This window comes from Saccopteryx leptura, chromosome 9 (genome assembly GCF_036850995.1).
Source record: "Saccopteryx leptura isolate mSacLep1 chromosome 9, mSacLep1_pri_phased_curated, whole genome shotgun sequence".
NCBI lineage: Eukaryota > Metazoa > Chordata > Mammalia > Chiroptera > Emballonuridae > Saccopteryx > Saccopteryx leptura.
The window spans coordinates 10,418,289-10,437,922 of NC_089511.1; the positions used below are offsets into that span (position 1 = coordinate 10,418,289).

At 58.6% G+C, this 19,634-nt stretch overlaps 1 protein-coding gene across 1 annotated transcript; it reads left to right on the forward strand.

The window, feature by feature from the left end:
* The first annotated feature begins 1,341 nt into the window (after window positions 1–1,341).
* On the forward strand, window positions 1,342–19,469 carry KATNB1 (katanin regulatory subunit B1). The gene is made up of 20 exons (XM_066349095.1): window positions 1,342–1,480; window positions 2,573–2,869; window positions 6,821–6,951; window positions 9,303–9,420; window positions 13,664–13,764; window positions 14,111–14,152; window positions 14,751–14,834; window positions 15,019–15,134; window positions 15,498–15,569; window positions 15,729–15,879; window positions 16,000–16,190; window positions 16,282–16,412; window positions 16,716–16,766; window positions 17,398–17,465; window positions 17,596–17,715; window positions 17,802–17,966; window positions 18,165–18,256; window positions 18,334–18,408; window positions 18,628–18,744; window positions 19,039–19,469. The coding sequence occupies exons 2-20, from the start codon at window positions 2,830–2,832 to the stop codon at window positions 19,169–19,171; spliced, it is 1,998 nt and encodes a 665-aa protein (XP_066205192.1). The 5' UTR covers window positions 1,342–1,480; window positions 2,573–2,829; the 3' UTR covers window positions 19,172–19,469.
* The last annotated feature ends 165 nt before the right edge of the window (window positions 19,470–19,634 follow it).

Here is a 19,634-nt window from a genome sequence, read left to right on the forward strand (position 1 = left end):
AAGGAAAAAGTCAGACAAAATTATAATGTGAGACTGGCTACAAATGGCCCAATCCCTCTGAAAGATCAAGGTCATAAAAAAAAGGGAGGAATCGAAACTTAAAAGAGCTAAGTGTACTGAATCTTGATTGTTTTCTAGTTAGGAAAAAAGCTATTAAAAATATTTTGGGGATGATGTCTACAACTTTCAAATGGTTCCGAAAACACACGGCGATAAAGCAAACACAGCCACGTGTTAGGAAGTACTGACATCCACGCGGTAACGTCATCGTTACATCATTCAAGTTATCATACATTATAGTATTCTTTTAAGTTTTCTCTGAAGTTTTTATCCCCATTCATTAATTTATTAATCAAGGCCTTATTAAGGCATGTATTACATTTTAGACACTATTCCAGGTACCACAAATATATAGGTAAAAAACAGGTCCCCGTTGTTAAAGAGCTCGCCGGTTTCGCTATGAAGTTTTCATATAAAAAGTTGAGAAATACAGGGTGGACAGTTTTGCTCCTATTTTATTGCGTTCATCTAGTTCCTTTTTGACAGTGCCCATATGCCGCTCCAGCCGGCTTCCCGCAGTACAGTGTGGTGATGGGTGGGCCCTCTTCCTTGTCTGGCAGAGCGGGTGCAGTACAGTGGGCAATAAGCCCACCCCACCCACAAATCACAAATGAAGCCCGCGTTTCTCGTATTCCTGGTCGGGGAACCCTTAAGGGAGTGGCTCCACGCCTCACTCGGATGCAGAACCAGTCTCCGTTTTCCTCTAGGTCTCCTGTGGGGGATTCAAACCAGTGTTCAATCTCAAGAAGAGGGCAAAGTCCCCGGACCACCGCAGAACCTCCCACAGGTAAAGCGAAAAAGCAGGAACCACAGCAAAATGCTGACTAAGTAAGCACTCCTCTCCACTTCGCCCCACTCCAAGATGGAGCATCCGCGGCTTCGCGCCCCTCCAGACCTCCCCTCCCCATTGGCTATCTGGGAATTGGTTTTCCAATAATGTGAACGCTGATTGGTCAATCTGGGACAGTTGCTAAAGCGATTGGTGCAGCCTGCAGGAGGGCGTCTCGCAAATTTTTTAAAAGCAAACTAGGTTCGAGGAAGAGACGGCAAAGTGGAGGAAAGGAAGAGTTTGAGGCGGAGGAGGGACCAAGGAAACGGCAGCTCGCATTGGTACATTAGAGGCCGATGGGCGGCTCTTGAAGTCTTCTTCCTCATGATTTGTCCAATTCAGGAAAGGTGGGTGGGTATTTAGGAAAAGCGGCAGAAGTGCCCGCTTCGATTGGTCAAACCTAGCAAGAGGCGGGGCATCCGCGGCGGCTGATTGGTGTGGGAGGTGAGGAGGGCGGGGCTCTGAGCCGGAGGTTTTGTTGTGAGGGTCGGTTGTCAAGCAGCGGCCAATCAGGGCAGGGGATGGAGGCAAGTAGGGGTCGTCTCTGGATCGGAGCCTCGGCCTCCGGAGCCGCAGCTGCAGGTGGAGTCGGTAAGGAGGCGAGGAGACGAGGGGACGTACGGTGGGCCTTGGACCGGGCCGAGCCAGGCGGGGCGGGGCCGGGCAGCGGCGGAGAGGACTCCGGGCGCGGGGAGGTTGGAGTCCGTCTCCGAAGGCCGAGAGGAGTGGGAGGATTAGGGGAGGCCAGGGATCAGCCCCAACCTCGGGAGGGGCGGGACCGGCGTGGCGGCCTGAGGGCAAAACCGGGAAGGCCGGAAGCAGAGCGGGGGGTCTGCGGGACGGAGGGTGATGGATAGGCACACTAGAAGCAGGAGAGTGAATGAATGGGGATACTCGTACCAGAGGGGAAAGTGGAGCTAAGGGCGTCTGGCGAGGCAGGGGCCAAGTTAGGGAGCTCAGAAGACAGGATGTGTCTGAATGGGGGACACGGGAGACAGGGAGGAATGGAGGGCTAGAGAGGCAGAACTGGGAACCCAGGGGAAAGGGGCTGGGGAGGAGAGGTTTCGTGGGAACACGGCTTGGAAGAAGCGGGTAGGAGGCACCATAAGGTGGCCTTTTAGAGTTGAAGAGTCATGCCGACTCCTGCCCAGGCGGGGACCGAGTTTCCAGCACTGTCCTTGGGAATTTCAGGATCCAGGAGTAGTTCCCTTGCCACAAACAGGGGGAGGGGGTTTGGGGTGAATCCTCGGGGCCCTGTTAGACGTTCTTCGCAGAGAAAGCTTAAGTCCCACAAGTGCCTCTCGTGAGCCCCTAAGCTTTAGCCTTGACCCCACCCTTTCCATGTATCAGACAAAGCAGAGACTCCCAGCAATCTGCCTGAACTGCAGATGTGTGCTCTTCCCTGCCTCACTGCAGCTCCTGCACCCTCCTGGAGCAGGGCCTCCTCCCATCATCCCGGCCTCTGGGAGGACCTTCTTTTTACCTCTGTTCCAAGTCACTCTGTCTTGAGGTGACCCCTTCCCTTGATTCTCAAACCCAATTTGCAGTGCGGCTCCTGGCTCTGGTGACTTTGATGGAGTGGCCTCGGTGATCCAGGGAGCTGCCGCTGCAGAATGCAATTCAGTCCCCTTGAGCTCCCACCAGGTGTATCCTAACAAGCCATTGCTTCTGTTTATGTTCCAGTGTCGAGCTGAGATGGCTCAAGCCTGACATTCCATGATCCGAGATCCCGACAGGCGTGCACAGGCTGCTGCTGAGGCTGCTGTGGATGGTTTACCGCTGAGAGACTGGCCAGAGCCCGGAGAAAGGCATTCCCTCTGCCTGGATGTGTGGGAGGTCCCTGCCAACTTGATTGGCGGATCTGGGGGGGATTCACCCCCACCCCTCGAGGAAAGCAGTCTGTTTTGTGGGTGGGGCTTCAGGTGACAGACAGCTGAAGGATGGCCACGCATGTGGTCACGAAGACGGCCTGGAAGTTGCGTGAGTGGTGATTTTTTTTTTTCCTTTTTTTTTTTCCTTTCTCACCCCATTTACCCTGTGTAGCTGCTGTTTGTTGCTGGGGTGGTCTGAATCCTCAACTCTGAATCCTCTATTCTTGGCACAAGGGGAGACTCCCAGGCCTTTGAATAAGATAGAGCAAGATGCAAATCATAATGACTTAGGCTCTTAGCTGGGTAACATGGGCCAGGTGACTTAACCTCTCGGAAGCTTAGTTTCCCATCTGTACAGAGATAACCACACCTGTATTCTAGAGTTGCTGGGAGTTTCAAGTGAGAAAATGAAAATGAATATAATAAAGCACTTCGTGCAGGATTTCCAGTTAGACTGACAGGCGGGATAGGGCGAAAATCCTGAAAGATGTTCTTCGTGTCTTCAGACACCTCACAAGTTAAGCTTTCCCCATCAGATGAGGGCATCTTGGTGCGGGGCCAGGGTGAGAGGCCTCTCGAACATAACTGAGCATGGGCACAACCCACTCCCGTCATTACTCCACATAGCACTTCCAAACTCTTTGATCTGAAGACCTTGTTATACTCTTAAAAATTACTGGCCCTGGCCGGTTGGATCAGTGGTAGAGCGTCGGCCTGGCGTGCAGAAGTCCCGGGTTCGATTCCTGGCCAGGGCACACAGGAGAAGTGCCCATCTGCTTCTCCACTCCCCCCCCTCCTTCCTCTCTGTCTCTCTCTTCCCCTCCTGCAGCCGAGGCTCCATTGGAGCAAAGATGGCCTGGGTGCTGGGGATGGCTCCTTGGCCTCTGCCCCAGGCGCTGGAGTGGCTCTGGTCGCGGCAGAGCGACGCCCCCTGGTGGGCGTGCCGGGTGGATCCCGGTCGGGCGCATGCGAGAGTCTGTCTGTCTCTCCCCGTTTCCAGCTTCAGAAAAATACAAAAAAAAAAAAAAATGACTGAAGACCTCAGAGCGTTTTGTTTGTGGGAGTTATACCTATCATTATTTACCATGTTGGCAATAGATACTAAGACATTTTCAAACAAGAATACACAGTCTAACAGGCCATTGAGGATGATGTCATCACCTGTGATGTATCTCCTGGAAAACTCCACTACATTCTTATGAGCAAACAAGAACACAAAAGTCAGACACCATCTTGGTATTATTATAAAAATAGTTTTGTTCCCTTGGACCCTCTGCAAGGCTCTTGAAGATCCCAAGGTTCCCCAGGTCATAGTTTGAGGACTGCTGCCCTATTCACTCTGTGACATGGCCCTCTGTGGGCCATGTCACACCTATAGGACTGGTTGGCATGAATTTGGTGTGCCCAAGCTGGTCACCCTGGGCTATGAGTTGTGCCCGGGCTGTTTTCAGAAGCTAGGCAAGGTTCCTTCACTTTTTAACTGTGGGAACTTGGACAAAGCTCTTTGCTGGGCCTCAGTGTCCTCATTTGTAAAATGAGCAGTTTGGACCATTTGCAAATTGTTCCCCTAAGCCCGAGGCTTCTGGGAGAATCCTGTTAAGGTCTCCCAAGGAAGGTACACGTAGGACAGGGTGACTTTGTATTTTGGGGGGATATGTGTTTATCCCTTCAACAGTTGATCTTTTCTTTTTTTTTTTTTTTGTATTTTTCTGAAGCTGAAACGGGGAGGCAGTCAGACAGACTCCCGCATGTGCCTGACCGGGATCCACCCGGCACGCCCACCAGGGGCGATGCTCTGCCCACCAGGGGCGATGCTCTGCCCCTCCGGGGCGTCGCTCTGTCGCGACCAGAGCCACTCCAGCACCTGGGGCAGAGGCCAAGGAGCCATCCCCAGCGCCCGGGCCATCTTTTGCTCCAATGGAGCCTTGGCTGCGGGAGGGGAAGAGAGAGACAGAGAGGAAGGAGAGGGGGAGGGGTGGAGAAGCAGATGGGCGCCTCTCTTGTGTGCCCTGGCTGGGAATCAAACCCGGGACTTCCGCACGCCAGGCCGACGCTCTACCACTGAGCCAACCAGCCAGGGCCAGTTGATCTTTTCTAAGCATAAACCAGGCCCTAGGGAGGCAGTAGAGGATGGGATAGACAAGGTCCTTGTGAATTGGGGTGCAGAGCCTGGGGATGGAGAGCAACAGGCAGGAATCAGATGACCACACCCCTCCATCTCTCCTTGAATTCTAAGCTGGGACATGTACTTTGAATCAGTTAACTGGATGAAGGAGAGTGGGGGAGGAAAGTATTGTACAGGCTGCCTGAATTGCATGTGTAAAGGCCCTGAGGCAGGAAGTTCAGTGCATTGGAAGAACTCCCAGGAGGCCATGGGCTACTGCATAGCACTGGGTAGAATGTAGTGCCACAGAGGCTGGTGAGGACCCCAGCCCTTCTGAGACTTTGCTTCATCTGAAAGGCAAGGCCGAGCTATGAAAGTGTTCAGGTGGGAGGTAATGTGCTCAGGCACATGACAGCATTTCAGCTATCTGAACAAGGCCGGTGACCTCCGGCTCCGTGTGGCTCTGGTGGCTCTGAGGATCAGAGGGTGCTTGGCCAGCATGTGGTCACTGAAGCCTAGTTCTTTGCAAGTCCTTACTGTCTCTGGTCAGAATGTGGTGTTCCCAGCTCTGGCTGGGACATAGGGCCCAGGTTGTGCTCGAGAAACTGGTGTGGGCTGCTGCCACAGGGCAGAGCAGCCGCCGCCAGCCTGGCATGCCCATAGAGTCTGTGAGATCTTCATTTATTTGCATGGAAATTCAGTACCCAGGCCTGGGCCATTGGTGGGTATGTCCTTCAGGTCAGAGGGGAGCTCTTGGTCCAGTGCCCTGGGGTGTGTCCCCCGTCTCTCCAGCCCCTGGTCAGGCTGCTTAGCGGGGAGTGGTCTAAACCCTCTTGGCAGGACCCCACGTCCAGATCCTGTCCACCATAGTGTGTGGTGGTTCCAGCTGCATGCCCGGTCCCAGGAGCCATCTGCGCGGCTGCAGCCTGAAGACAGGGACTTGACCACTCTCGTTCCCCCGTCTCCCAGTGCTGGGCCTGGCACAGGCACCCTGTATACTCCAGAGTAGTGGTTGTCTCCGGGGGCAGTAGAGGATAGCAGTGTGCCCACGGATGCCCAGTGAGTGGGCCCAGCCAGAACTTTCCCGGGAAAGTGTGAGAGCCGGGTGGACACTCAGGCCTGTGGGTGGGTCACAGGTAGGAGGCAGTGTATGCACGGAGTGTCATCACAGAGGAGAGGGCCTGAGGCCCGGAACCGAATGCTCAGGGAGAAGGCGGCTCTCGCTCTCTCTGGGTTGGGCAGTGCTCTGGCCCAGCAGAAGCTCTCGAGCAGACAGGTGTCTGTGGCTAGAGCCCCAGAGGAGCCCAGGCTGCTCTGCCGCACAGTGTTCAAAGGACAGAGGCTCCTGGGTTGCAGACTAGAGACGGATGGGGTCCCTGCGGCCCTGGCTGACATTTGGGCTGCAGGGGACTCTTGCCCTGGCTGGTCTGGGTGCTGCCTGTGCCCAGCTCTGGCCAGGTGCCGAGCTTGAGCAGTTCGATAGCCCCTCCGTGCCGGGCTGCCGGGCAAGCAGCCTTCCTGGGCTCAGTTTCCCACTTCCCTGTGCTTGGAAGCTCACGCCACAGAGACCTCCCCAGGCAGGGTGGAAGCCATCACCCAAGCCAGCTTTCCAGCCGCCTCCCGGTCGCCTCCCGGCTTCCTCGGGGCATCAGCATGGTGGGGTTTTCCCTCCCTGAGTGAGGAGACCTGTCTTGTACTCCTTCCTACCAGGAGGGCTCCCAGGGCTGAGCTCGGACACCTGGGCTGCCTGTTGGATCCTTGCCTGTGTTTTGTTCCCTTTGGAGCCCTGATGCCCCCTGGGGGGCCGACCTTGTCAGCTAGTGTCAGGAGGGGTGTCTGGGCACCAAAGGGGAGCGGCAGGGGCAGAGCCCTCACGAGGGGCTTCTGGTGGCCCACGCCTGCTCCATGTGACCCATCATGCCCCCTGACTGCCTCCCCTCTCCCTTTCCTGTGTAGAGGAGATCGTCGCCCACTCCAGCAATGTGTCCTCCCTGGTGCTGGGCAAGGGCTCCGGGCGGCTGCTGGCGACAGGCGGGGATGACTGCCGCGTCAACCTGTGGTCCATCAACAAGCCCAACTGCATCATGGTGAGCCTCGCCAGCCAGCGGGGGCAGGAGCAAGGGGCAGGAGGGGTGTGGGCAGGGCGGGGCTGGAAGCAAGAGCGGGCACCCTGTCCTCTGGGCGCCCGTCCCAAGGGTACAGGGACAGAGCACAGCATCCATGCCTCCCCCAGCTGTCTGCTCGGGAAGGGCCAGGGCGACCCCAGCTGGCAGGGACAGGGGCCGTCCTGGGGACGTGACCTGGCTGTAGGACACACTCCAGGGAGCTGCATGAGAAGGCTAAAATGAGCGTGAGCCCGCCCTGCGCTGCGCAGGGCCCAGCTGCCCACCCGTCAGCTCTGCGCGGGGGTGACTGACACGTTCCCTCCCTGTTCCACTGAAGGGATGTCAGGGCATCTGGCTGGAGCTGGGCGGAGAGCGGCTCTTTGACAGCACTTTTCCTGGCCGCACAGCCACGCTCAGTGCCGAGGACTGTTTTCCAAAACAGGAAGTCATAAAGGAGGAAAAACAATACAGAGATGAATTATATATCATCCCATTATCCAAAGACCACTGGACCTCATAAGTGCTGCTGTAGATACACAGATATGAACATGCATGCGTGTGCAGACTTGTGCCTTTATGTACATGTACACATGTGCAAACACACACGTGCACACACAGAAATATGTAACAGTATATTTCCAGAACACAATTTCACTCTTCTCTGGCCTGCTTTTGTATTTTTATCTATTTTTAATATTTTTTATTGAATTTATTGGGGTGACACTGGTTAATAAATGATAGAGGTTTTGGGTGTACATCACCTGCATATTGTAGTGTGTGTTCACCACCCCAGATTGGCCAGGTTTTTTGAAAATAACAATATGTGAGCATTTTTCTGTGTCAACAATCCTTTAATGACATGATTTCTTTTTTGTTCTATGACATGATTTTTAATGGTTTTGTGGTATGCCGCTATGGGGATTAGCCGGAATTAGCTTAGTCCTGCCCTGTTCCCCCACACAGAGGTCACCTGCAGCCACAGGGAACGTCCGCATCCGCCTAACCTCTGAACAGATCTGTGATCACTGCTGTAAATCCGAGGCTGTGCACTTTTTAAAAAGCTTTCAAAGCACGTTGCCAAGTTGCCCTCCAGAAATCAAGATACATTCTCACCGGGGGCAGGGAACCTCACTCACTCTCCCCACATGGCCTTGCGACACAGGGTACTGTCATTCTTTTGACTCTTAGCCAAGTAAGGATCGAGATCCAATAGGGCGTGGGCAGTGGTATTTCTTAGTAGAGATTTAATTAACTCATTGATTTGGGGAGATTCAGCGGAGACCGGAGATCTGACCTAAGCCACAGCCAAGGTTCCAAACAGTGGAAATTGAGTTCAGAATAGAACTGAAATGGTTTTGTTTCTCTTTGCTTTTAAGGTTTAAATGTGTTTACCCCCTGAGATGCCAAAGTAACAGACATAATTTGAAAAACTCAACAAAGACCAACGAAAAGTATACACAAAGTGACCCCAGGCTCTTGGCTGCAGAGATACACAGTAGACAGCTTGGGTCTGGCCTCTAGACTTACCTTCCCACACTAGATGCCACCACGGGCCTCGGCCGAGCCCCCCCCCCCCCCAGCCCCCCGCAGGCCAGGCCTTCTGGGGCCTCCAGCTCGCCAGGCTCTTTCTCACCTGCTTCTCAGGCGTCCACTCTTACCCTCTTACCCCTTTCTGTACAGTTTTAAGTACGTTTGAACTCATAGACGCAGTTCCTGGGTAATGAACAAGATAGGTTCTATAGGTTTGAAACCGTTTATTTATATGCCCAGAAAACAATTACTCTGTTAAGACAAACATCTAAGTTGCATTTAATAGGTACATGTACCTGTTCCAACTTACATACAGATTCAACTTAAGAACAAACCTACAGAGCCTCGTTTGTAACCTGGTGTAAGCCAACATCCAGATGGTACGCGGTCAGCGGGGAAAGGTCTCCCTTCCTCCCTGGCTGCTGAGGAGCCAGGCCCCAGGCCCGCCGTGGTTTCCTCTCCCGAGGGGCGTGGGCCCAGCGGAGAGTGGAGGTGGGGCAGAGCCTAGGTGGGTGCCGGTTTGGACTCGAGACTAAGGGTCAGCTGCCCCCTGGGGAAGTGGCCCAGGGCCATACCTGCAGGTGTCTGTGAGGAGCACTCTGAGCAGAGGACGGGGCTAGAGCATGATGGGACGGGCCCACGTTTAGCCCCGGCCTCAGCTGCTCGGCCCTCTGTGGGAGAGCGGGCGTGGCTCTGTCCTTGGGCCACTTCTCACTGACGCACTTCCTGGGGACCCATAACTTGTGGCAGCAGCCGGGGGTCTGTGCACAAACTACACTGAAGCTGCCGCTCTCTCCTCACAGAGCCTGACGGGTCACACGTCCCCAGTGGAGAGTGTCCGCCTCAACACCCCCGAGGAACTCATTGTCGCCGGCTCCCAGTCGGGCTCCATTCGCGTCTGGGACCTGGAAGCTGCCAAAAGTAGGCATCTGCGCCTGCCCTCCCCAAACCCCTTCTGGTTCTGCCTCTCGGGCTCTGCTGTCGGGTCGCTTCCTCCAGGAAGCCTGCCCTGACTAGGTTGGGTACTTCCCTCCTAGAGCACTGACCAGACAGCGTGGTGACACTCCTCCCACCCTGCCCCATTACCTGGCAGCAGTGACATGTACTCCTGTCTCTGAGCACTGGCACCAAGGAGGGCCTAGTAAATGTCTGAACGGACAACTGTATGGATTCAGAACCTGGAGGGGCCTCAGGTGCCACCAGGACCCACACAGAACACGTGACGGGGTGAGGCGGCTGTGCCCCGACCTGGGGGCGGCCCCGCTCAGCTCTGGCTGACTGTTGCCTGCAGGAATGGGGCTGGGTGGCCAGCCTTTGGTTTCCTTGTGCTTTGTCCTAAATGATTGTCACCTACAAAGGTGACAAGTCAAATCCAGTAGTTCTACAGATACTCAGAATTGAAAGGAAGCGTTGACCCACTCCTTCCGGTCTGAGCCCCGACCTTCTGTCCTTTGACCTGGTGTTCTGCTCGTTCCCCCCGTCTTTCTGAACAGCATGGCTGTACCGCACTTCTTGCTAAAAACGTGCTGTACGTTCACACAGAGCACTGTGCAGGCCAACGCTGAGAGGTCCGAGGGACAGCCGTGTGCTCACTGTCACTGCCAGCGTCTAGTGTGCACCTCCAGCACGCAGGCGGGAGGCCGCCACGAGCTGACGGGTGGGAGGGAAGTGGCATGGTTTTGCCAAAGCTGCGTTTCCCACAAGAGAATCCCCTGCCTGGCCAATCTAACAGGTCTCTGGGCTTCCGCTGGGCTCATGCTCTGCCTCTGCCATGCACACCCAGTGGCCAGATTCCTTCTGCCCAAGAGCAGTGGTCTTCTTGTCTAGATGGCCCCCAAGAATGATGGCATCTTGGGTGATGCTTGCCCACCTGGTGGCAGGCTGCTTAAGGAAGACAGACTCCAGGATCTTAGATAAAAACGGGCTGCATGCTTAGTGTCTCAGCACCGGTCCCGCTGCCTGGCCACACGCAGGGCCACGGCATCTGTGCTGGGCATCGTCGGACTCGCGGCCAGGGCGGAACAGGCCCGTTGGCTGGGCCCACGGCATCTGTGCCGGGCATCGTCGGACTCGCGGCCAGGGCGGAACAGGCCCGTTGGCTGGGCCCACGGCATCTGTGCTGGGCATCGTCGGACTCGCGGCCAGGGCGGAACAGGCCCGTTGGCTGGGCCCACGGCATCTGTGCTGGGCATCGTCGGACTCGCGGCCAGGGCGGAACAGGCCCGTTGGCTGGGCCCACGGCATCTGTGCTGGGCATCGTTGGACTCGCGGCCCGGGCGGAACAGGCCCGTTGGCAGGGCCCACGGCATCTGTGCTGGGCATCGTCGGACTCGCGGCCAGGGCGGAACAGGCCCGTTGGCTGGGCTCCAGGTGAGAAAGCAGAAAGGCTTGGATAGAAGACCTTTCCGCACCTGAGAAGCCTTAGCCTGGACCTGAACCCGCTGGACGGTACCAGCCATTCGCCATGCACCAAGGAGCGAGGGACAGAAGAGCGACAAAGGCGCCATGTGTTCTCGGCCACGGCCGTTTCACGCAGAAGGGAAACGTGAGAGTTCCTTCCCGTGGGCCCAGGCTGAGAACTGAAGGCCTCTGTCTGGGACTCCTGGGTGCTGGGCTCCGGGCCGGTGCTCTCCAGCTCGCCGCAAACACGTGGCCCAGACCCTGCTCCCCGGAAGCATGACTCGGCTGTGCGGTCGGCCCAGACTCGGGCGTCCAGGTGGTTCTGATGCAGAGCCAGGCTGGGAGGGCCCCGTATTTGTGAGGCCCCTGTGGGTCGGCGTGGTGGACGCTGGGACTCGGGTCCTGGTGCTCCTATCCCAGTGCTCTCCACCATCATTGCTGCCTTGAGTTTGGGAGACTTCTCTGATGGAAGAGACACAGGCCCTCAACAGCCTCGGCAGGAAGAACCAGACCTCAAGGCCATGACCACCCTTACCCACCTTACCCACCATGGCATGAGTGAAGGTGACAGGCTCAGTGGCAGCCGGGCACAAAGGGGTTCTGGAAGAGCTCACTGTCGTGTCGGTTACTCTGAAAGGCAGCCCACATCGGTTATTTTGCAAGGAGAATCCAGGCAGAGGATGATGGCTACTCGGCCGGTGAGGCTTGGAGGTTCCCTCACGGGCACACACTCCGGAGGACCTCCCCTCTGCAGCTCCCAGATCCGGTGACCGAGGCTTCCTGAAGCACCTCCCGGGACAGAAGAGCAAAGCCAGAAGTCACACCAGAAGAATGTGGCCCTGCCTGCTTTCCATGGCACAGCCAGAGGGCAAGGCTGGGTCAGCCCGTCCCGCAGGAAGGTGGCCTGCGCTTCATGAAGCCGGCCCACGCAGGGTGGGACTTGCCATGTCTTCTCGGGGTGGGGCTGGATTTTGGAAACCTCGCTGTAGGATTCAGAGCCAGCGGGGCCGAGCAGGAGGCAGCATGAGTCTGCCCCCTCCAGGCCCTGGACTGGGCAGCATGTGCCCGAGGCCACCAGCAGCTGAGCCCCCGGTGGCCTGTGACAGCTACAGCCAGCGAGGAGAGGCAGCCTCTCAGGTGTTGGTGCAGCTGAGTTAGACATTCAGTGCACAGGCGTGGCAGGTGCCTTGTCCTGCCCTGTGACGGATGTGAAGGCACATCCCGTCCTCAGCTCAGTGCTTGACAGGATCTGTGCAGAGGGGCACCTGGTGGACTTTGTCCTCAAGGTGATGACAGCCAGAGCAGCTCACTTTCCTGCTGTCAGCTGTGCCTGGCCTGTCTTAGGAGCTGTTGTCAAATGTGACCCAGGTGGAGGGTCACACGGTAAAGTTAGCTGCTACAGAGTAAGATGTCGGGTTTAAACCCAGCTCTGCACCCCGCTGCTCGGCCTTAAGAGGGCTGCTCCCCCCCTGAGCCTCCAGCCCTCACCCACCTCCTGGCGTTGTTGGGAGGGGAGACTCATGCTCAGCAATCGCTCAGCCTGTTCTGGGAATACTGGAAGTGCTCCGCAGATGTCCTGGGGCTGCCCGAAAGGCCGTGGCACTGAGTAGTGGGCCGTCATTGGGGCCAGAAGACAGAGAACCAGGACGGGTGTTCCGAGGCCTGGGTTGGAGAAGGCGTCCAGCTTGGAGACAGAGCGGAAAGGATGCAGGCAGGCCTTGTGCAGGAAGAAGCTCCAATGAGAATTATTACAATGAGAAGTCACAGTGAGAATTGTTACAGCCGGCATTTATGGGGCCCTTACCACGTGTCAGGCCCATGCTAAAAACTTTATGTCCCAATATTATGTAATCTGACCATGACCTGATAGGAGACTCAGAGAGGGTAAGGGAGTGTCCAGGGTCACACAGCAAGCCAGGGGCAGAGCCAGGACTCCTCTCAGCTCTGCTGGCTGCAGAGACCAGGACCTGGACCCGAGGGATGCCGACAGTCACAGAGTTTCTTGTTTAACTCACCCAGTGCCTGGAGCTGGACTCTGGTCCCTAAAGCATTACGTCTGGAGTCTGCTTGAACACCTCCTTCCACGGAGAGCTCCCTACCTCTCTCACACACCCCGTTTCACCTTGCTCAGACTTAAGCATGGCTGGACTCCTATACCACTTGGCCCAGTACTCATGGGGTGTTCTGTTTCATTATCAGTGAAATTATAAAGCTTTTAAAAAGCAAGACACAGGAGGCCAGAAAGAGGCAGCAAATTGGGTTGGTAGCAGAGACAGAAACAGTTTGCCTGCAGGCCAAGCTCCCGGGCCACGGCGCTGCCTGCAGAGCCTCCAAGGATGGAGGCATGGTTTCCTGGGGCAGCAGGGGGCGATCTGCCCCCACCCCTGGGCTCTGAGGCCCCAGGCATGTCCTCCCTGTGTCCTCAGTTCTCACAGCCTGTCCTTGCAGCCACCCTCAACTCAGGATCCCTGGGGCAGGGGACTAGTGTGAGCACCAGGACCACCTAAGCTCGCCCTCCGCAGTCCCCTGGGGCCTTGGCTCACCGCTTCTCCCTGCCTGACATCCTCCCTCCGTCCTTGCTCTCCCAGAACCACTGGGACGAGCCCAGAGGTGCAAGCCAGGGGTGCTGTGTGATGGTTTCTGGGGACTCAGGCCATAAGAGAAATGGCTGTCATCTCTGTTATTCTTCAGTTAACATTAAAGCCCACACACACAGCAATCTTGTTTTCCTCTCACGCCTCGTCTCTGCTTTCTGTCCTGTTAGTTCTTCGCACACTCATGGGACACAAAGCCAACATCTGCAGCCTGGATTTCCACCCGTACGGCGAGTTTGTGGCCTCGGGTTCCCAGGACACGAACATCAAGGTGAGGTGCCGCTCCGAGCCGTGTCTCCCACTGGGCTGGCAGTGGGACCGTCCACATGTCCTGCGTGAGGGGTGGGTTTCTGGCTTTTCGTGGGGGTGTCTTCTCTCTGTGGCAGTGCTCACACTCTCCTGGGTGGAGGCGTCTACTGTTTCTGCTTGGAACTCCCAGGTTTAGTGAGCAGCTTCTAGTCCCCTGTCATTTCGGGGTGTAATGACTTGGGGTGCCCAGGGGCCTTCTCTGCGCTCAGTCACGCACTGCCCTCTGACCCAGGCGACAGGCCTCCCCTGCCTAAGGCCACCCTTGGTTGTGACCTGTCCTGACTCTGCCCCTGCCCCCCTCCCCGCAGCTCTGGGACATCAGGAGGAAAGGCTGTGTCTTCCGGTACAGGGTAAGGTGGGCCCCTCTGCTGGGCACTCCATAAACGCAGGGCATGGGCCATGGTGGTACGCAGACTGGCAGGGCTGGAGGGCATGGCTGTCTAACGGGAAGGTGAGAGATGAGAGTCCCAGTGAGGGGCCCAGATCTGGAGTGGGGCAGGAGTGCTGTGGGTGGTCCGCCTGGACCCCAGGGTCCCTGGGCCCTCAGAACCGTGTTTACCAGGCTGCACTCGTGCTCGGGTCGTACAGGCAGGTGCCAGGTATCGTCAGGGAGCCTATTCATATGATTTGGGAAACACTGAGTTTAACGTACGATTATTTTTAGAGGTTTTTAGACTCTTTGACATTAAGAGAGGGCGTTTAACTCTCCGAAAAGAGGCATAGGACTGTGTGACCATGCCATCGTGATTTCTTGGACCGTCCTGCAGGACTGGAAGTCCATGATCACATCTGGAGAAGTGGCCCTCTGTGGCACCGCCCACACGTCTGTCCCTCGTTGCCTGCTCCCCAGGGAGCACTGCTTGTGGAAGGCAGGGATGAGGGGGTGGTGGGGAGGGAGGCCCCGGGCCAGGCCCCCAGGGCGAGCCTGCTGCTCTGTCCTCTCCTCAGGGGCACAGCCAGGCCGTGCGCTGTCTCCGGTTCAGCCCCGACGGGAAGTGGTTGGCGTCGGCTGCAGATGACCACACGGTGAAGGTAGCTCCCGGCCTGCTGGGCCCAGGGCTGGGGACTGGTGTCTGCCGATCACACTTAGGCTGGGCCCTCACCTCCCCCCGATCGGGCTTGATGTCCGAGCCTGCCCAGAGTGGAAGGTGGTGTGAGGCTGGAACAGAGGGAGAGCCGGCGGGCCCTGACCTCCACCCCGCCCCACCCGCCCCAGCTCTGGGACCTGACTGCTGGCAAGATGATGTCCGAGTTCACTGGCCACACGGGGCCTGTCAGCGTGGTGGAGTTTCATCCCAACGAGTACCTCTTGGCTTCTGGCAGCTCTGACAGGTGAGAAGGAGAAGCAGGGCTGTCACCTGTGACTGCCATTCCCCACATCCCTCTGCATGGCTGTCTGTCTCTAGTCTGTCACATGCCTGATGAGCCTGTGTAGACTGAATTAACTGCCAGCCAAGCCAAGATGGGACCCTGGTCCCGTCCCTCCCCTGATTTTGGTTCCCGGCCCCAGCGTCTTAGGCCTTTTAGGCATATCCAGATCCAAGGCCCATACTCACCTCCCACCCACGGAGCCCCCTCTCCTGGCCCAGCCCCTGGCCCGAGGCACTGCTGTTCCTGCCCCGAGAGAAGCTGCTGCCCCAGCTGGGGCCTGTGTGGAGGCCTTGGCCTCCCGGCACAGCCTAGCTGCCTTTGCAGGACCATCCGTTTCTGGGACCTGGAGAAATTCCAGGTGGTGAGCTGCATCGAAGGGGAGCCGGGGCCCGTCAGGTAGGCAGACAGCCGGGCGGTGGGCCTAGCCCTTCTCCTGGGGCAGTGGGATGTGGACGCGGTGGGCTTCTCCCGATCTGTGCTTCTGCTCCTCCTGTCCTGGGCGCCCGCAGCCTCCCGGGGCCCCTGGGACCCACGGCCCGCTCTTGCCTGGCCCAGGAGCATCCTCTTCAACCCCGACGGCTGCTGCCTGTACAGTGGCTGCCAGGACTCGCTGCGTGTCTACGGCTGGGAGCCCGAGCGCTGCTTTGACGTGGTCCTAGTCAACTGGGGCAAGGTGGCCGACCTGGCCATCTGCAGCAACCAGCTGGTGAGAGAGCCGCCTGCCTCCACGGGCCCATCGGGCCCCACCCGGCCCTGTGGGGTCCTGATCACCCACCCCCTAGCCCCTGCTGGGAGTGGTCCCACCCCAGCTCTGCCGCTTCCGCAGATAGGCGTGGCCTTCTCCCAGAGCAATGTCTCCTCGTACGTGGTGGACCTGACGAGGGTCACCAGGACAGGCACGGTGGCCCCGGACCCCGTGCAGGACAGCCGGCCCCTGGCGCAGCAGCCGCCCCTCCCCGCCGCCCCCCTCCGGCGCATCTATGAGCGGCCCAGCACAACCTGCAGCAAGCCTCAGAGGTGGGCGCTGGGGGCCCGGGGCGGGCCTGTCCCTGGGAAGGCTCCAGCGCCCCGCCCAGCCTTACTGGCCGCGCCTCCTTTGGGCCTGCAGGGTGAAGCAGAACTCGGAGAGCGAACGCCGCAGCCCCAGCAGCGAGGACGACCGGGACGAGCGGGAGTCTCGGGCTGAGATCCAGAACGCGGAGGACTACAATGAGATCTTCCAGCCCAAGAACAGCATCAGTGAGGCCTGGGGACAGCGGCCCTGCAGCTCCCTTCTCTCCTAACCCACCCTGGGCCAGGCTCTGTTCCCAGGTCCTCTGGCCCCAGCAGAGCCTGGCAGCCCCTCGGGGGCACAGAGGGGGGAAGGGGCAGTTTGAGGGTTTGTGGGCCGCTCAGGGTCACAGGTCTGCAGCTGCATACCTGGGAACTACCTGCCATCCCCCGTGTCCTGGAGGGGCCCGGGCCCCAGGCCACCCAGCTCTCTAGTGGCTCAGATAGGAGCCCTGGGCAATCAACATGAGTCCTCAACCACCTTCTCTACAGGTCGGACACCACCCCGAGTAAGTGAGCCCTTCCCAGCACCTCCAGAAGACGGTGAGTCAGGGCGTGGGGCAGTCCTGTCCCCCTCTGAGCCCCCAACCCTCCCCCGGCCCCCCTCTGTGGCACAGCCTCAGCCTCTCCCCCACTGGCCCAAGAGCACCTATAATGGGCCGGGCCCTGGGCTAGGCCCAGAAGTTGAGCATTAACAAGGCAAGTAGGTGCTCCCCTCATGAGCCCACACCTGGTGAGGAGGGCAGACAGACACAGCCCCACAGATGGCTCCAGAAATGGGACATGTGCTGCAGAGGGTCTGGCTGGGCCTGCTGGGCGAGGTCCCGTGGGCCCAGTGTTGATGGGGCCTTGAGGCTCCTCACGGCCCACTCACCACCTGCACCTCCCGTCACAAACATTCCTACTGGGGGGCAGATCACCGCTCCCTGGAGCTGCCTGGGTCCCCTCCACACACAGTGCTCGGTGCCAGCTTTCTGCCAGGCCCGGGAGGGAGCAGGTGGGAAGCGGGCGCCAACCCGGCCCCTGCCTCGGGGCTCTCCAGGACCCACACTGCTGCCTTCTCCCTCCCCAGCTGCCTGCTGGCGGCCCTGTCCCCTCAGTTACAGATGCTATCAGGGTCCTGCCCAAGCCCTGCCTTCTCCCTGACCCTGAGATCTTTTCCTTTTGCCTCCAGACGTGGCCACAGCCAAGGAGACAGGAAAGCCCAGCCCAGCTGTGGACACGCAGCTCCCGGTGCCAAACGTATGTCCGGGTAGAGGGACATGGTGTGAGGCTCGGGCTGGAGCCTGAACCAGGGTTGGGGGCTTCCTGTCGGGGCAGAGAGGGAGCCCTCGGGCCGCCTGCCTGCCCGCTGAGCTCCGTGCCCCTCCAGCCCGAGGTCCTGCCCTGGCCCCAGGTCATCACTTCCACCCCTGCACCCAAGGCCGAGCCTGCCATCATCCCAGCCGCCCGCAACGAGCCCATTGGGCTGAAGGCCTCCGACTTCCTGCCTGTGAGTGGGGGCCCAGCCTAAGGGTGGGGTGGAGGCCCGTGGGGCAAGGGCGGAGCTTTGCTGCTAGCATCTGGGCCCCCTGCCAGGCTGTGAAGATCCCCCAGCAGACTGAGCTGGTCGACGAGGATGCCATGTCGCAGATCCGCAAAGGCCATGACACCATGTGCGTGGTGCTCACCAGCCGCCACAAGAACCTGGACACAGTGCGGGCCGTGTGGACCACGGGCGACGTCAAGGCAAGTGCTGCCCCTGCCAGCCCTGTCACCACACTGGTTGACTTACCTCTATTTCCAACCTCCTCGTCACACGCTGCCATTTACTGAGCACCTGTTTATGGGCCAGGTGTTGTGCTTGTAATTTTAGGTGGTCTTATTAATACCCCACAGTGAACCCCCTCATCACACCACACCCAGGCAGGGCGCACTCTGTCCCCAGTTCTTTGTGACAAGTCTCTGTTTGCACAGACATCAGTGGACTCGGCCGTGGCCATCAATGACCTATCGGTGGTGGTAGATCTCCTTAACATCGTCAACCAGAAAGCGTAAGTGACCGCAGCGGGCGCCGCGGGTGGAGTGGGCAGGGCTGGGTGCTGAGGGCACGTCCCGGGCCTCTCCCCAGCTCCCTGTGGAAGCTGGACCTGTGCACCACGGTTCTGCCACAGATCGAGAAACTTCTGCAGAGCAAGTATGAGAGGTATCTGTGGGGAAGCCCTGCCTGCCTGCGGTGGGGGCGGGCAGAGGCTCCTCCAGGGGCCGTGGGGAAGACCCCCGGGGTGGTGCCCACGTGAGGTGGCGGTGCAGCCTTGCTGTCCCCTCCAAGTTCCAGAGAGGCCAGAGAGAAAACAAGCCCGTGCTGCCTCTGATCCTCTGTCTGCCTTGCTCTTTGTTTGGCTCCCTCCATCTGCCTCTGAAGCTACGTCCAGACAGGCTGCACCTCCTTGAAGCTGATCCTGCAGCGCTTTCTGCCCCTGATCACTGACATCCTGGCAGCCCCGCCCTCTGTGGGCGTGGACATCAGCCGGGAGGAGAGGTGAGGGGCCCCCAGTGTGCCTGTGTTGGGGCAGGGGTGCCACGCTGGCGGGGGCGGGCACACAGGCCCAGCTGAAACAGCTGCTGGAGGAGGTCACTGTGCTGGGACAGCATTCTGCCCCAGGGTCTAGGGTAGGAGTAGCCAGAGCCTAGGTAGGAGGGCCTGGCTCTGCCCTGAGCTCTGGGCTGGCCTGGGGGAAGGGGGCAGGAGTGGTTAGGACAGGAAACCCCGGGTCAGGTGGGGGTCATGGTGTCTGGGCAGCCCACTGCCTGAAGCGCCGCCCTCCACCCACAGGCTACACAAGTGCCGGCTCTGCTATAAGCAGCTCAAGAGCATCAGCGGCTTCATCAAGAGCAAGTCGAGCCTGAGCGGCCGGCACGGCAGTGCCTTCCGGGAGCTGCATCTGCTCATGGCCAGTCTGGACTGAGGGATCCACTCAGCCGGGGCACCTGGCAGCCCTGGGGGCCTGACCTCAGCCCCTGCGCCTGTTTCTTGTGGGCCCACCAGCCCATGAGCGTCTGTCCCGCCCACGGCTGCCCTGTGGCCACCCTGGAGGCGGCAGCGCTGGCCCACTGGCCACCTCCACAGCCCAAACTCTCAGACTCTGTCCAGCAGCGGCTGCCCAGCTTTGCCCAACTCTTGCTTCGTGGGGCAGCCAACCAAGCCCTGGGGCTGCTGCTGTAATTTATAAGGCAAACTTAATTAAATTTGTAAGTACTCCCTGATTTTCTTGCCAGGATGGACATATCTGGCCACAGGGTTCTCCCAGGTGCAGGGTTGCCTGCCTGGCCTCCTCAGAGGCCGTGCACCGGGCTATATGGCCAGCAGGGGGCAGCAGAGTGCCAGGCCAAGGGGAAAGGCCAATTCACTTATTCTTGGGGAGATAAAGG

Coding starts and splice junctions, on each gene's coding strand:
- KATNB1 (XM_066349095.1), top strand. CDS start 2,830: ATGGCCACGCATGTGGTCACGAAGACGGCCTGGAAGTTGC. Junction 16,767..17,397: donor CCCAGCACCTCCAGAAGACG/GTGAGTCAGGGC, acceptor TTTTGCCTCCAG/ACGTGGCCACAGCCAAGGAG. Junction 18,745..19,038: donor GACATCAGCCGGGAGGAGAG/GTGAGGGGCCCC, acceptor CTCCACCCACAG/GCTACACAAGTGCCGGCTCT.